The 16,816-nt window shown below is 56.6% G+C and overlaps 1 protein-coding gene across 5 annotated transcripts in view; it reads right to left on the reverse strand.

Moving 5' to 3' along the window:
- The window catches only part of HDAC7 (histone deacetylase 7), an 88,613-nt gene that overhangs the window by 45,414 nt on the left and 26,383 nt on the right, over window positions 1–16,816 (reverse strand). Inside the window, exons 1-2 of one of the 5 annotated variants that reach the window (XM_074929442.1) lie at window positions 2,592–2,735; window positions 2,278–2,471 (exon numbers count right to left, since the gene is read on the reverse strand). The exons of 1 other annotated variant lie outside the window; for it this stretch is intronic. In XM_074929442.1, the coding sequence (XP_074785543.1) occupies window positions 2,278–2,380 (103 nt within the window). In that variant the 5' untranslated portion in view covers window positions 2,381–2,471; window positions 2,592–2,735. Of the gene's footprint in view, window positions 1–2,277; window positions 2,736–9,313; window positions 9,332–10,355; window positions 10,471–16,816 lie in introns of those variants that run through there. 3 more of the 5 variants (XM_074929447.1, XM_074929444.1, XM_074929445.1) reach the window with 3 other exon arrangements.

Raw genomic sequence — 16,816 nt, forward strand, 5'->3', positions numbered from 1 at the left:
GTGGGATGAGACAAACCGGGAAGGCAGGTTACGAACACACAAAGGAAGCTCCACCAACACCTCCAGTTTGCCAGAGCCTCGTAACAGGCAAATGGTTTATCCAGCCACGGAGCCAAAACCTCCCTGCAGCATCTGTGGAGGGTGCAGAGACACGGGCAGGCTCTGCGGCACATATTCTCTGATGAATTTAAAGGAAAAAAAAAAAAAAAAAAGGGGGAAATTGCAAGAAGCTACAAGTTTGCCACCACTGCGTCATGTGTCTAAGCCTGCTTCTTCTTCTGATGAGCTCTGACGACCGGAGGATGCGAGCTGGGAAAAGGACAAGGCTGCAGGAGGGCGGGCAAGGCTCAACACGCGCCGGCACTTCCTCCGAACCACTAAACGACACCAGATCTGTTGGCAAGATCCCCGTTACAGTTAGACAGGGTGCCTCTCCGCGTAGAACAAGGATAAATCAGGCCTAATCTAGAGTGCCAGAAGATGAGGACAGCAGGAGGAGGGGAGAAAAAACCCTCTTGTTCACCTCAGCAAAATATTAGCTCTGGTGCAACTCCCCACCTCAGTGTCAGATTAAAACTTTTCAGGCACGAGCCCAAGGCTTATCTGCTGCTCCCCTCCCTTCTCCCACATTTCTGTTATTAAAACCAACTAACACTACTTATCTACAAATCCTGCCTCTTAAACCAGCAAAGCCACACCACAGTTCCTGCAGTGTTGACACTGCCGTGGCCCTTTGCTGAAGTGGCGAGCCCGGGGGGGATGCCAACAGCTCGCTCCCCACGGACCGTGCACCGTCTGCCCCCAGAGCTCATCCCTGCACGGGTCCCACCACGACACGGTTCCCACCGGGATGCTCTGCAGCCAGCATCTGCATTTTCACACGCTGATCAAACCACTCAAAGCATCCCAAAGGCTGAATTTTTGCAGGATCCTGTAGCAAAGCCGGCATGGAGCAAGACTTCAATGAAAGGGAGTTATTCCAGAGTTGTGCTTTGCGACCAGTGTGGGATAAAGCTCAAAAAGGCACACGGAAGATTTCACTCGGGCAGCGCGTGGATCCGCAGCACAAACCCACTGAGCCTGGCCACTGGCAGGAGAAGTTTTTCATCGAGGAGCCTCTGTGCCCTCCAGGCAGACTCCACGCAGAAGTTGTACAGCTGTCCCGAATTTGAAAGACAGATAAGGCTCAAATGATTCATTCAGGGTAAACCTTTATTTGTTCTTGCTTACCCAGAAGGAGCCAGCAGCTGCTAATGCTAAACTGGGCCAGCTCCCAAACGCAGACAAAGGCCTGAACAAATGGGTTTAAGGAGGAACTGATTGTTCAAAAAGCAGTCCTAGAAGAGGGAGTTAGAAAAAGGGAGTGCAGCGCAATGCAGGAGGAAGAGGAAGCCAGAAAGCACCTAAAAATAAATTTTAAAAAAAGCAGTCAGGCACAGGACAAAGGCTTCGTCTGCACGTGACCCGTTACCCGCAGCGTAGGCAGGATGCGAATTCAGTACACAACACTCACTCCCCAGCAACCCCACGTACAGAGCCTCTGCCACCTCGCAGCAAAAGCCACAGCCAGCACCTCTCAGCCCCGGGATGGGCTCCTGTCTCCTGTGCCATAAATCCCTGGGGTGCAGGATGCTGCTCCTGCCCGTGCCCTAACCCCAGCACGCTGTGTCTGAGCCACTCCTGGGTGGAAATCCATCTAAACCCAGCAGAGCTGGCAGCAGACAGCTTCAACTGGGTTTGACAAAGTTAAAGGAATTTAAATGAAGTCTGGAAAACAAGATCTCTTCCGAAACACACTCTCAAAAATAGCTAAATCCTGCTGAAGGACTAGTGAGGGGTCCCCCTGCACCCACCTAGGCAGCACCTTCATCAGATCTGAGCAAGAGCTGGTGGGAAAACGACGAGTTCCCAATGAAACAGCCAGACAAGGCAGGGCAGGTAACAGATGAGCCCGTCCTGTGTTTGCTGGTATCACTGGGACTGATGCTGTCTGCTCCTCTGCTGTGGCTACAAGGCTGCAGAAAGCTCCCATGTAGGCACCGAGCTGGGATGCTGCAGACTGGCCATCAAAATCTTGAAGCCCTTTAACCCGCCTCGGTGGTGGCTGCGTCCAGCAGACACAGATTGGAGCTTCAACTCAGGCCCCTGCATGAACCCTTCGTGTGCCGTACGGAAGGATGCTCCCGTGTAGACCTTTAGCCAGCCCACCCGACTAGCCAGGATTCACAGCCCTGCACGGAAGGAAAAAAATCCCCCAGGGGTGGGAAAGGCACTTACAGGATGGGCTGAACATCACCAGCGCAGCAGATATCTTCAGCCTCAGTACAACGCTCTGAGAACATCCAGCTAGTTCCGCTCCCGGGAAGCCACCGCTCCGCATCCCACATTCACTTCTGCTTCACTCCTGCCACCAACGAACGGATCTGGCCATCCGCGCAGCAGTAAGACGCATCTGATAAAGCTGCTCGTCGCTGGGTCAGATGCAATCGGCCCCTTAGGAGACTCTCAAGCACCGAGTCACCCCGTTTCCTGAGCCCTCTGCCTCCTCCAGAGCAGGTACCCGCTCCAGCAGCCCTTTATTTCATACTCACGTAGATACAGCTCTCGTTTTGAGCACGCAAGTCTGAGGCTGCTGAGCCGGGCTTTGCCCAAGCCGTCCCTTCCAAGCTGCCATGAAACGCAAACGGGACTCCTGCATGGCCTAAATTTGCTAGTCTTTACCCTACAGTCCTTGAACTCATGACTACTGAGTAACACGGCTTGCTCAGCTAACCAGCAAGCTAAGAATAGAGACCTTGAAGTGAAACCTACTGGGATTGGCAGCTATTTTGAGCGCACTCAGCCGGCGGGGCAGCGTGACATAAGAGGATACAAAGAGGAAACTCTGCACAACAACTCTCACCTCACCAAGAAAGATTTGGGTAACAGAAGGTAGAGCCACTGCGCGTGCTTTTGAGGCAAAGCAAATGCTGTGAGGAATCCCCAAGGCCGTCTCCACGGCGCTTTGCCAGCTCGCTCCCCAGAACCCAACTGTGGCCCCTGTGTTTGCGGCAGCGTGGTACAGGCGGGTTGTCCCCAGGCACAGCAGTGCTCTGAGCATCCCCAGGACTGGCTGAGCCCCCTCCGAGAGCCACACAGCTGGACCCCAAGAGGCACCAGCCCAGTGTGGCCACTGCTCTTCCCCACTTGGGATCCAGCCAAACCCCAGCAAACCTCCTCCCGTGCTGCCCGTGCCTGCGCCACGCAGCCCACGGCCAGCCCAGCGTGTCGCCACAGGCTCAGCCTGCCCAGGCACCTCCGTGGAGCGGGGCTGCCAGCGATCCCGCTGAGACCGAGCCCAGCCTCAAAGGGAGCCGACAGGACCAAAGCAACCAGACGACACAAACCCCAAACCTTGTCTTTGCTTCCCTCAAGCCGACCCTCGCAGCTCTTCAGCGTAGCAGAAAGGGCTGCGATCGCGCTCAGTCGCCAGATGTGTTTAGGAAAGATCTGGTCTTGGTTAGCAACCAGCATTAAGATTAATGTAGGGAAATTTAAATGGCAATACTCACAGCGTATTCGATTTCAACCCTTAGATACTGGGAAAACAAACACACAAGCTACAGTTTCTGGAAATCAAACTCAGCACGTGAAACCGGTCCCTGCAGCAGCTCTCTGCTCGTTCACAGGGTGTCCCCCTCGTCAGCGGGTGCATCTGAACACTCATGATGCCACCATATTCTGCCAGCTTACTCAAAACTGAGAAATGTATTTTCTACTGGTTTTTGGACAGGAGTAAGTCATAAACAGGGACTGACAGAGTCCACAGTGCTAAATAATTAAATTCCCCAAACCCACCAGCTTAGTCTGTTACAAAAACATCCTCCAAAACTTACACAGGGCATCCGAGGGAACACGGCACCTCCGATTCCAGGCGTCATCCAGACAGCAACTGCTTATTAAGGCCTCTGTCAAACCGCCTGTATTAAACCACGGTTTCAAAGAGGCTGAGCACTCTGAATAAAGATCACAAGCCACAGATTTGCTTAACGCTGCAGTTCAATTATTAGAGTGGCGTGAGCCAGCGCTGCTGTCCCCTCTGCCCGCCCCACGCCAGCAGGTGACAGCCACGTGGCTGCAGGGACCCAGCCAAAACCCAAACCGTCCTGGCACCGCGGCAGGGACTGTCCCCCGGCATGGGGAACCCCTCTTCTGGGACGCTGCCACCCCCGGCTGGCAGCAGCTCTGCTCTGCAACTGTGCCGTGGGGATGGAAGCGCCACCAAGGATGAGGAGGATCCAGCCCGCCTCAGCCCCAGCGCAGAGGGGAGCTGCAAGGCCTCAGGGGGCGTTGACCACAGGCACACGAGGAGCACCCAGGAGTTTTATCAGGCTTCGCTGCATCCCCTGAGCCGTGGAGAACTGCGCCCGCTGCCAGGCTTGGTCTCTGTGGAAGTCATTTTCAAGGCAAACGGGCCATCCTGCAACTCTGCCCACCGGCACCTCCACACCCTCACTTGGAGACCCTCTACCACTGCAGCGTTGGTGCAGTCTTGGAGTAAGGAAAAGGAGGAGGCAGGCATGACCCTGAGCTCAGCAGAAGCCAGGAGATGAGCCCCAAGAGAAGCAGAGGCTCCTGCATCCAGGTGCTCTGCAGTGTCCACAGAAATAGCCGTCCCTCCGTCCTCAACATCCCTGGGACGGCAAGGGGCCGGTCCCTGCCTCAGCCCTGTGACAAGGCCAGAGGACCAAGGGTGAGCCCACACAGATGGTGACAAGGACAGAGCAAAACCTGTGACCGAGCAAGGCAAGGAAGTGGGAGAACGGCGATTCTCCTCTGCTCTGGGCTGGCAAGGGCAGGGAGGGAGCAGCCTCTCTGCTGAGAATATTCCCACCCTACAGCACCAGAAGATGATACTGGAAAGCAGGAGCTTTCACTGGCCTCTGAAGTGTTGCTGAAGGCAGCCAGATAAAGAAAAGAGTCTATGGCAGGAACAGAAGAGACTATTTTAACTTGGTAGTTGCACCCCCAGGCTACACATGGAAACATATCCTCTGCAACGCAAGTGCATCAAGCCGTGAGCAAACCTGGAGAATTTACATAAGCCTTGAAGTTTAGGATATGCATAAAGGAAGAAATTCAGAGAGCAATCCTCACTCGGTCTCGAGTGATTGCTAGGAAGTGACGTTCTCCACATTTTCTGTGCTGCCCAAGGCTTTGCCCTTACGCAACAGCGGCTTTTGAAAAAGCAGCCTCAGCACCACCACTGTTTTCCCCTCCCTTGTGTAAGAGATTCTCCTTTTTCGAAGGCTCAAGAACATCCCCCGGCAAACTGCTCCCAGCACCGAGTCCCGACTCCTTCCCGCAGCACCAGAGAGTCCTCTCCTCCTCCTCTCACCCTCCGTGGAGCTGAACTCCGAGGCACCTGCAGGACACGTGTCCCCTTGGACACGCTGCTCTTTCAGAGAAGCAGATGTTCCAGCTACAACTGGAACTCAAACCGGAGCAGGACACCTTCCTATTCTATTTCTCTAAATGCCTGCCCCACTCCTTGCAGAGGGAGGAGTTGGGGGAGAACTGGGAGTACTCAAGTAAAAGGGAAGGTGGAGAAAGGGATTAAAAGAGGCAAAGTAGGAGAGGAAGGTGGGAGAGGAGATGGACAAAAAGTCCAGGATCACCCAACGTGACCCAGTGAATCAGTACAGCGAGGGCAATCTTGTCAAGGAAGGCAAATGCACCGGGAAGCCCTAACCTGCTAATTTCATGCCTTAGAACATCAACTGAGTCATTTCTAAAATAAGCAAAGGTTTGGGTCTTGGTTTTAAGGTATTACCTGAGGATAGCTACAGTAAACCTGTAGAGCTCTTTTGATCCTGAGCTACACACTGTGATGCACAAAGAGCCCCGAAGAGCGATCAGCTAGCCCAGGCAAGCCAGGCCCCGCGGGTGGCCACCAGCGACTCCCTCTCCTGTCCCACTCGCCCGGAGGATTCTCCAGGCAGGCACCGCTCACAGGGACACCCGTGTCCAAAATTTCTCCATCAAGAGCAACAAGTCTCTTCTGGAGGCCAGTGAGAGATACTCTCAGTTTGCAGCTCTTGCCCCAACGCCTCCCTCCTGCTCCCCACCCTTCAGCACCCACCTTTCCGCGCGGAGCCTCCGTCCCCCGGAGGCCTCGCCGTCATTCCCCGCGGCACAGAGAGGCCACGGGGCGAGCGTGACTGCGTGCCAGAGCAGCAGCAGTGTTTGTTTTGCACTGATGTGAGCAGTATTTTGATCCAACTGTGCAATGCAACCCCGTGGAAGAGCTAATTCTCCTCCTGGCATGAGTTCCTCCTCCAGGATACAAACACCTCACAGGACAAAGCCCAACGTATCCACCCGCAAGCGAGTGACGGGGGTTGTTGCTGTGCTGAGGTGCAAAAAGAAAACCAACCACCGAGCGAGAGTCCAGCCTCAGAGAGAGCTCCAACATTTCTGCACTGAGCACTGCCCGCCACGCTCAGCCTTGACCGTGGACAGACTAAACTTTGAGGATGAGGGAAGACAAACAGCTACGCGTGATGGATGTGTGCAGGCGTTGAACTGTAACAGATAGCTGCTACCTTGCTCCAGCCCCTCCTCGGGGTCCAGACCTCCGTGGAGATCCTCACTTTAGGACGTTCCCTCCCTCCTGAAGGCCTCTCTGGGTGACAGCGTAGCGCTGACTCAAGGCTCTTTCCTCAGCATCCTCCGATATTGCCCAACAGGGACCACAATGACACGCACATATGGCACTCATACCAACTCTGCCACCTCATCGAGTCGCTTACGGGTACTCCTGCATCATGCCGAGCACTCACCGCCTTCGGCCCCACTCTGCCAAGGGCTGATGTGCCTTGGCACGAATCCCTCCTCCAAGGTGAGCCTGGGAAATTTCCAAAGTCAGTTCAACAAGCGCTTGGGCTCCGTTTGCTATTTATAGTTTGGCAACTGGGACAATGCCACCCAAGCATACCAGCTTCGCTTGCTCTGGCTAAACTCAAACCCAAACGACCGAATCCTGCACAACATAGAGCAGCCTCAGAGCTGCCTAAATTCAACACGCATTCATTCAGCGTTAGCAACTGCTGCTATATCTGGAAGATGGTTTCAAGGGAAGACGGAGCTCTCCAAGGCAGAGAAAGAAAACAAATCCTCTGCCTACATTCTGCAGAACAGCATTGCTCTCCTAAACTTCCTCAGCTCGGCTTAAAAAGACCCAAGTTTTTCTGCTAAAAACATTAACAGCACTAGCAACTCACACCACACCCCACCAGCCCCTGCCCACCTCCCCAGCACTGTACACTGCCTTGAAAGCGTCATGACACCACCACATCACCCAGCAAATGTACCAACTCAGATCTTCTCTGAGTGACAAAAATTGTCCCTAACACACTCCAGGCCCAGCCCAGCTCCTCAGGGAAGGCAGTTCAGCAGAGCAGCCCATGTACATCCCGAGAAAGGGAGCAGAGTGATCAGAAACAAACCACATAGGTTAAGGCACCAAACAAAAGCAGGAAAACATTACAGCCATTCAGCGAGGCTGCTGGGCTGCAAGCAGCAGGGGTTTCTGCAGTATTTTTAGGGCAAACGAGAGACCAGCCATGCCAGCCAGGAGCTGAACCACGCCGGGCTCTCAAAGCCTCGGTCACAGCGGGCTGCTCAAGCCTGACACAAGCCCACCCAGCTGCAAGCGCAGTGTTCAAACTCAGCAGGGCCAGGACACGCTTCCCTGCCTGGCTGTCATCTCCCCCATTTTACCAACGACACGAAAGTCAGCAGAAAAGCTGCTAATAGGAAGCCAGCAAAGCCTGAACTGGGGAAGGATGCATTCCTGCCTTCGGGGAGCATAGCAAGGCGATGAGACACCGACGTCAGACGGACTCGCAGCTCGCAGGACTGATTCACCTACCCGTCCTGGGCTGTCCCGTCCCTCTTGGAGCAGAGAGCAGCTCCGGGGCTGGATGGAGATCAAAAGGTGATAAATCAGATCAGAAAAACTAAGGTCTTGATGTTTGAATCAGAGATCGAAGAGGAGATTCGCACACCTCCCCCGCGAGAGTCAGGCAAGGGGGCAGAAGGAGCCGCCTCGTTTCGGAGCGTTGCCAACACACTTGTCTGGTTTTTCCCCTCCCCAAGGTCCCAGCTGTTAAATACAGGATTGCAGGATCTCACGGATTCTCTTAAAAAAGCACATATGCTATTGCATCCCACTATTTCAACAGAAAAAAGCCTGAAAATCTGAGCTACAAAGAGTCCAAATACACAGCGTCTCCTCATTACTGACATTTTCAAACCTTATTTTTTCTGTCAACAGTTTTTAAACAGTTTTGCAGCACCAACTTTCAGCCTCCCAAGAGCAGTTTCTATCCCAGTGCCCCACGGTGGGAGAACTGTTTGGCTTAAGCCACATATCCCAAAGCTGTCCGTGCTGCCACTCACACCTCTATAGCCTCAGAAGACTTCAAGCAACCAGCCTCTGCTCCCAACACCAGATAAAACCTCGGTCTTTAATCCGCGGCCTGGCGCGGTGTGAACGCAGAAACCAGGGCCAGAGTTGCGACGTGCGTTCTCCAGCCATCGTAGGCCTGAATTCTCCATCTCTGCCTGAGCCACGACACAAATCTAGACCCGCAATCTCACAAGGCCACGAAGTTTATCACTTTGCTAGCCCAGATAGAACACTGAGTCGCACCGCAAACGCCTCTACCAGATCAGAGCTGCACTGGACAGCACCCAGCAGTGACCCAAAGCAGGAGCCTCTCCCTGCCCTGGGGAGGTTCCTGTCCAAGCCCCGGCAGGATGCAACAAAACTGTTTAATAAACTGCAGGAAAAGACACACTCGCAGGCACCCGTTCACGCTCACCTCCGTCCTGTGCTGCCCCAGGACGAGGCACACGCTTGCACGGACCAGCCCTGACATTGGGACTTGTCCATTCCCAAATGTCACATCCAAAAGGTTCAGGACCCTGTTCAGGACAGGTCTAAGCTCATTATCAACCCAGGTGCTGGCGCCTGCTGAGCTTCCAGCCTCGCTGCAGGCGCTTTTGCTGCCATTTTCACGCTCCCACTTCCTGCTCACATCAGGCAGCTGAGTAGGAAGTGCTGAAATCCTCCAGTCCTCGCTGCAAACCAGGAAGCACTGGAGATCTCCTGAGAAAGGCTGTGATTTCCAGGCTGAAATCCTCTGCAAACATCTGGTCAGAGGTATCGCATCCGGACCCTCAAAAAGCGGGGCCCACCCTCCCCATCCTCCCGCAGCGTGCTGCTTTGACCATCTGCTAGAACAAACACAGGGCAGAAACCACTCACAGATCATCCAGTTGGGCAAAAACTGCTGCACGGGCCAAATCCTCCGGCCGTTCGCTTCCCTTCCTCTCCCACAAGCGACACCTCGTCTCTCCTGCGCCGAGCCAAGTCCAGCACATCTCAGCACCGCCTCTGCAGGAGCCTCCCAACGTCCCATTGCTCAGCAGAGCCTCGTAACATGCCCAAACCCCGGATCATACCTTCCCCGTGGGAAAAGCTGCTTTTGGGGAGCCCAGGAACTGCCAGCAAACGGCAAATCTGGGACGAGTCGCGGATGTGTGGGCTGCAACGGTTCGTGTGCTCAGACTCCAGATTGAGGCGACTCAGGGGGTCGCCCGCTCTTTTCCCGGCGCAGCCGCTCACATCCTTTCTCAACGAGGTATTCGGAGAGGAAAATCAAGATGCTATTTCAGTAAACACACCCAAGGAGGACACAACCCAGCAGAGCTGTTGGCTCTGCCCTTAAAGCCCGGCTCCCGCAAGCACCAGCTGGAGGGAGGGAGGGAAAGGCGTCGGGATTAGAACAAAAACACTCCAGCAAAGGGGCTCGGCTTCACCGTACCCCAGCACCCGCTCTCGCGGGCGGCCCGCGGGCCCCGTTCGACGAGTCGGGGAGCCGGGAAGCCTCTGGCCGCGGCTCCGGCAGCTCCTCCGGCCCTCACACCCGCGTTCGCACGGGGCTCCGCTTCCCCCGGGGCGGCCCCGCCGCTCCCGAAGCCGCCCTCACTCTCTGCATCCCCAGGCGCCCGCCCCGGCTCTCCGGGACGTTCCCTCGCCCGGAGCCTGGCCAACACCGGGGCTACCACCAGCCCTCCACCCCCCCAAAGCCCTGCCCGCGTGGTGACCCCCCCACCCTGACCCACAGCCCTGCGGAGGGGCCCGGCCTCGGGGCTCCCCTTCACCGGATGCCGCCAGCCCCGGGGGGCCCGTGGGGGTGCGGAGGGGGCGAGCTGAGCCCCTCCGGGGGCATCGCCCGCCCTTCCCGGGGCGTGAGGGGAGGGAGGCCCCGGGGAGGCCTCTCCCGCCTGGGGGCCGCGGTGCCTACCTGGGGCGCGGACAAAGGCCAGGCCGGGGCGTCCGCGGGCTCAGGCGGCGGCGGGGCGGGGGGCGGCCCCCGGCCGGGCCGCCATGGGCTGGCGGCGGGCGCGGGGCTCGGCGGGCGGCTCGGCTCCACCTGCGCCGCCGCCGCCGCCGCCGCCCCGGAACCGGGCGGGGAGGAGCGGCCCGGCCCGGCCCGGCCCACGGCGCCCTCGGTGCGGGCGGCACCGCCCCGCCGCTGCCGCCAATGGCGCCGCCGCCCCGGGCTGGGCCGGGCCGGGATGCGGCCGCCGGGGGAACCGGGGGGAGGCGGGAACGGGTCCGCGCAGCTGGGAACCGGGGGGTGCAGGCGGGGGGCAACGGGGGGATCCTGCACCGGGGACCGACCTGGTTTCAAACGCTTAGGACCAGCCTGGGGATCCCGCACCCGGGAGCAGCCCCCGATCAAACACTTAGGACCAGCCTGGTTCCAAACGCTTAGGACCAGCCTGGGGATCGTGCACCCTGGACCAGCCTGGGGGTTCAAGTACTTGGGACCAGCGGAGAGATCTTTCACGCGGGATCAAACACTTAGGACCAGCCTGGGGGTTCAAACACTTGGGGATCCTGCACCAGGATCAAAACCTGGAGATCCTGCACCCGGGACCAGTCTGGGGCAGAACCGGGGTTCACCAGCTTGAGCCAAGTCGGGGCTCCCAGAGCTGTGCTCTGCAGACCCCCTCAGCCGGGCTGGAAAAGCACCTCCCGGGCACCGATATCCCCGCGGCCGCGAGCAGAAAATCTGCACCACGAGGAACGGGTGTGAAAAACCCCAGCGGTAGCCCAGCAGGACCTACAACCCACCGCCGAGACGCCTAAAAGCCTTCACAGGCGGCAGCTTTGGCTGCTGGGGCCGCTGCCCTCGGAGGGTGGCTCTGTCCGAGCTGCCTTTCGCTTGGACACGGCGTGCCGTCCCTGGTTTATGTCCTTGCTTCAAGCGGAGACTATGTCCGTTCTGTCTTAACAATTTATTTTTTTTAACATCGTAGAAAAGTCACACAGTAAGGTGCTTGCTGAATTCAGCTCCCCCTTGCCCACCACAGCGTGTTCGGTCCTACCCAGCCCATCCTGCTGAGATCAGTGAGCCACAAGAGAAGCTTTTCTACAGCTTATAAATCCCAGAAAACAGAAAATGTAAATGTCAGCTTGGTTACATGCAAGAACTTTAGAAACTCACCTCTTGCAGCAAGAACTCTCCGGTAAGGAGCTCTGCAGCTTTCTATCTCACTTTCCAAACCCGCCGGCTCGCGCAGGACGCTGCTCTTTGCTAGAGAGAGTCCGGCACGATTCACAGACACATTTCAAGAGGAAAAACTAAGAATTGCACATTTAAAACCTCTTGCAGCTGGTCCCTGAGCCCAGACTCACTCACTTAATTAAGTTTTGGAAAAGACTCTCCCGCCACAGATTTACTTCAAAACCTGAAATGCAGCAAAGTCTGCGGCGAGAGCTGTGTGGCAGCGCGGAGGGGACAAAGCCGAAAGCACGGGGCTGTCTTTGGCGGATTGGTGCCATTTCCTGCCCGTTTCCTTGGGCCTCGGTCCCCAACGATAAGTCCTTTCAAGTGGCCACATCATTTGGATTTGTCGCATCCGGCTGGTAAATATAAGGGTGGCTCCGGAGAGATATGGGATGTGCAGGCAGGAAGGAGCCATGAAGCTCGCCAGCCTTTTCTGCTGCTATTTGTATTGGTCTTAAGTGCGTTCTCTTTGAAAATTAAATGCTGTTAATCCAGAATATTACGCGGATCACAGTCTGCCTTAAATTTAAGGAGCGCAGCAGCTCTTTAATTGAAGCTGAGCCAAACATTCCTTTTCCAAGCAGGATTTTCAGGTGCTCTAAAATCCACATGAAAATTGAGGTTGGCTTTCAAGCACCCAGCATGTAGCATCCCGGGGTTCTGACACCTCAGTCAGGCTCCAGCGCCTCTCATCTCTACATCGCTTTGGGACTGGGTGAAATTTTGTTTTCAAAGCGCCGGTCCTACAGCCGCCCTGGGACGGGGACCTGTCTCAGGGCTCGGGGTGCTGGTGGGAAGGGACCTGCGGAGGCTCCAGTCGGGCCTCCCGTGCGGAGCAGCACCCTCCCCACCACCACAGCAGGGTGGTCGGGGCTTTGCCTCGCTTGAGCTGGTCCCCTGCAGGGATGGAGACCTTCCACCTCAGGGCTGCGAAACAGCCTCCACCACCCGCAAACTGTCCCCGCTGCTTTTTGTTGTAACGTGGCACCACTGGGAAGAGGCTGACTCTGCTGCCTTGTGCCTGCCCTTGGGCTGTGGTTAGACCTCTCCTTCATCTCCTCTTCCCCACCCTAACAGGGCAGCTCCCCTCACCTCTCCTTGGAGCCCCCAACCATCTCAGCAGCTGTACTGCAAATACAGGAGCTGTTAGAGCAAGGCCCAACACTCAGGTCTCTCACCCATGGGAGCACCCAGGAGCACCCTCATCCCCAGGAGGAGCCACCCACATTGTCTCATACCCAATAAATTTGTTATTATATCGAGCAGACTAGCTTCAACAAGAGGGACCATGAGCAGCTTGTCCCAGCAATCCCTCAGCTGAGTGGTCAGGACGACCCAGGGCGAGCAGGAAAATGGTTCAAATCCTTGTTGCTGGAAGCCAAACTTGACCCTGAGTCCCCTCCATCCTGGATGAAAGTCCAGGCCACCAAACTGGGGAGAAAACGGTCAGCAAACAGGCTGCCAGAAGGCCCTAATCTGGGGAGAGCTTTGCAAACCTCATTGGAGACAGGCACGTCTGCGTAGCCCCAAGTAAAACTCCTGAATTGTATAAAATTGATGGCTTCAGACCTTTCTCCTGCCTGTTTCCCAGTGACTCCCCCGTCACCGTGCCGTGGGAGCTCACCCACGGTCCCTCCCGGGGCCAGGACGGGGCAGTTCCCGTGGCAGCCGGACACAACGGGGTGCAAAAGGGATGAGCTGAGGGCAGGGCAGCAGGAGCATCCCCACGGGGGACCTAGAACCTCCAAGAAAGAAAATGAGCCAAATTCAGGGTGAAGGAGGTGGTGCTCAGGGGCTTCAAATCCCACTGAAAGGCGCCGTGAGATCACCCGAGATTTCCTGACTGGCCGCGGGGCGAACAGCCGGCGCCGGCAGGAATTGGGCCGCAGCTCCTCTGCAAGAGGACAGCTGCACTTCCAGGAAATCCAAAGCACGGGGGATTCTCCGACCACTGAATTACACTTCTCTTTTCCAAAGAAGAAATCATGTGAGATGCAGAGCAAAGCCCTGCCTCGTCCCAGAACGAGGAGACCTGGAAGAACTGCCGCTCAGCTGCAGCGCGCTGCATCTCCCAGGGTCAGTCGGTGCAGATGCAGCGAGATAAACCCCAAAACACGGGTGGGCAGTGGCTCCGGTTTTGGCTATTTTGCTCGCTCTTACGATACCAGAACAGAATATGGGAAGTTACATATCAAGCATGCATGCATGCACACAGGCTGGCACCCAGCTAAGCCCCAGATACCAAGTGGTTATTTTCAGCACTCGCTGAAGCCGGGAGACTCAAACTGCAGCCGCTTACGGTGCATCTCACCTTCGGGGTTTTCTCTATCCCTTTCATCTCGGTTGGCCTTTCCTTCCCAAACTCTCAAAACCTCATCGATCCACCATTTTAGAAATGCTTGGCAAAAGCTCATCTGAGGAGCTGCACGACCCTCAAACAGCTCCTGATAGCAGCTCAGTCCAGAGCCAGGACAGAGGGAGGGGACAAAGGCTTTTTTAATATCTCCTAATTACCAAAGTTATGCTTAATGCCTCTCTGATTTGGAAAATAACACCAGAACAGAAGCCCTACTCGTATAAGATGGTTGAAAATGAATCCCAAGCTGAAGCTGGGGGAGATAATAGGGAAACCTCAGTGCCAGTGCCAGTGGAGGAAGCTGACCAGTGGAGGAAGCAGCGTTGACGTCCTTGATTTCATGAGCTGCAAAAGCACTCTGGCCATTTCCCAAGCTGGTGAAGAATCCAGCACGGGGCTGGGGGCTGCTGGAGGCTCAGACCCCCGCTGGAACAGGGTCCATGTATGCGCCAGCCCGGGCCGTGCTTTGGGCCCGCGGGAGGAGCACGCCGCAAAGCAAAGCGGTGACAAGAGGGACACAATGAGGTGCGAAGCCTGTCCCAAGCCACGAGCGGTGGGAAACCAGGACTCTGGGGTGGGTGAGCTGTCTCGAACCCCCTGGTGAGCACCGAGCAGACCCACGGACACCCCAGGGATGCAGGCACTCACCTGCCCGGCCAGGGGGGGTCTCCTGGGCTGGGATGCTGATGTGCTCCTAGAGCCCCAGCGACACCAAAGTTGCCATGACATTGTTTTTATGACTAACAGCTCATTCTGAGAACAGTCAACAACTTCACAACCTAAGTCCCAGCGGCCCCCTTCTGCAAAAATTTGCATATTACTCAGTGGAGCCAAGCAAAGGCGTGATTGGTGGGGACCGTTCTCTATGCTTTAAGTCATGCAGCAGCAGGAAAAAGGGTTTCATCCCCCTCACCTAGTTCTTTCTCCTGTTCAGTGCCCTAAATTCCCTTAAATTCATCCTTCAAAAAGGCTCAGACACATCGGGAAGGGCAAACCGGGGGTTGGTCCTCCTGAGCTCAGCCGGCCCCTCCATTCCTGCAGGTTGCTCCCCATTCCAGTATAACCCCTGGGAATCTACCCCGCGTCAGCCTGGAGGAAGCTGGTGGTTTTGTTTTACAAAATAACAGCTCAAATGAAAGGTCAGATTAAGGGCAGGCTGGAAAAACAAGAGTTTTTCTGGTCTTTGTATTGGGCTTTGAAATTGGTGAATTTTTTCACATTCACATTTTGAAAAAGAAGAAGCAGCAGCCTGGCTCCTCCTGTTACAACCCCATTCAAAAATTCCCTGCAGGAGAAGAGCAAAACTCACCTCCGAGAGCAAAAAGATCCCACCGAGACCTTCCTCCGTGCAGGTGGCCAAAGCTCAGACTGAAGTTATTGGGGAATTGAACCAGCCGGCAGCCTTGGAGCGTGGGGTCAATCGAGATCATTCAACCAAAATTATTTTGGAAGCGCAGCCAGTATTTTTAGCCTGGAAAGCGAGGCACCACTTCCCTTTCTAGAGACTCTCCTCCCTTCCAGACCATTGCCAGCAAGGCTGGGGCTCTGCTGCGGCCGGGTGGGGGGACATGTGCACAACCCGCTGCCGGTTGTGAAAGAAACGTGCTATTTTGATCGGTGGAGATGAATGTGCTTCACCCCCACACGTTGTGCAACCCTCAGACTGTCAGCGAAGGAGACAAAGACACTCCAGGCTGCCCGGGCTCATCCCAGCTCCCCAGCAACTGGCTCATGGCGAGCGGGGAGGCTTCCCACAGCACCCACCAGTGCTCAGGGTGGAGGAGAACCTGAAGAAGGTCACAGAATCCCAGAATCATCGAGGTTGGAAAAGCCCTTGGAGTTCCTCCAGCCCAACCATGAGCCTCCCCCTGACCCTTCCCAACTGCCCCAGACCCCTCAGCGCTGGCTCAGCCCGACTCTTCAACCCCCCCAGGGATCCCGGGGACTCCCCCCTGCCCTGGGCAGCCCATTCCAACGCCCAACAGCCCCTTCTGCACAGAAATCCTTCCTCAGAGCCAGCCTGACCCTGCCCTGGGCAGCTTGAGGCCATTCCCTCGGGGCCTGGCGCTGGGGCCTTGGCTCCAGAGACTCATCCCCCCTCTCTGCCCCCTCCTGGCAGGGAGTTGCAGAGGGCCAGGAGGTCTCCCCTCAGCCTCCTCTTCTCCAGACTGAACCCCCCCAGTTCCCCCAGCCGCTCCCCAGCAGACCTGTGCTCCAGACCCTGCCCCAGCTCCGTTGCCCTTCTCTGGCCACGCTCGAGTCATTCAATGGCCTTTTTGGGGTGAGGGGCCCAGAACTGAACCCCCTCAGCGAGGGGCGGCCTCCCCAGTGCCGAGCCCAGGGCTCAGATCCCTTCCCTGTCCCTGCTGGCCACACTAGCACTGATACGAGCCAGGATGCCACTGGCCTTCTTGGCCACCTGATCTTGCCTGGGAGGAGGAAGGAGGGTTGGCAGTGGTGGCAGTTCCCCACCCAAGCCTTTGCTGAGCATCCAGGTGCTTTCCTAGTTCCCACCCATCACGCTCCCAAGTCACGCAGCAAACCAGAGAGCTGGGAAATACAGGGATAAGGCTGGGAACATTTCCAGGGCTGGGGATGCACTCCTGGCCCCCCAAATGGCCCCCCCGTGAGTGGCGGGCATGGGCAGCCCCATTCTCAGCAGCTCACCCAGCCTCCATCCCCCATCCCAGAGCCCCCCAGCTGCTGCCTCCTGCCCGCCCCAGCTCAGCACCGCCGCGCTCCCCTTCCCACGCCTGCTGCCTGCAGCCTCCCTGCCCGCTGCCAGCAGGAACATCGGGAACAGCAAGAGGCCACGTAGGTGGTGGCTGTGGCA

Source organism: Athene noctua, chromosome 30 (assembly GCF_965140245.1).
Source record: "Athene noctua chromosome 30, bAthNoc1.hap1.1, whole genome shotgun sequence".
In the NCBI taxonomy this organism is placed as follows: Eukaryota; Metazoa; Chordata; class Aves; order Strigiformes; family Strigidae; genus Athene; species Athene noctua.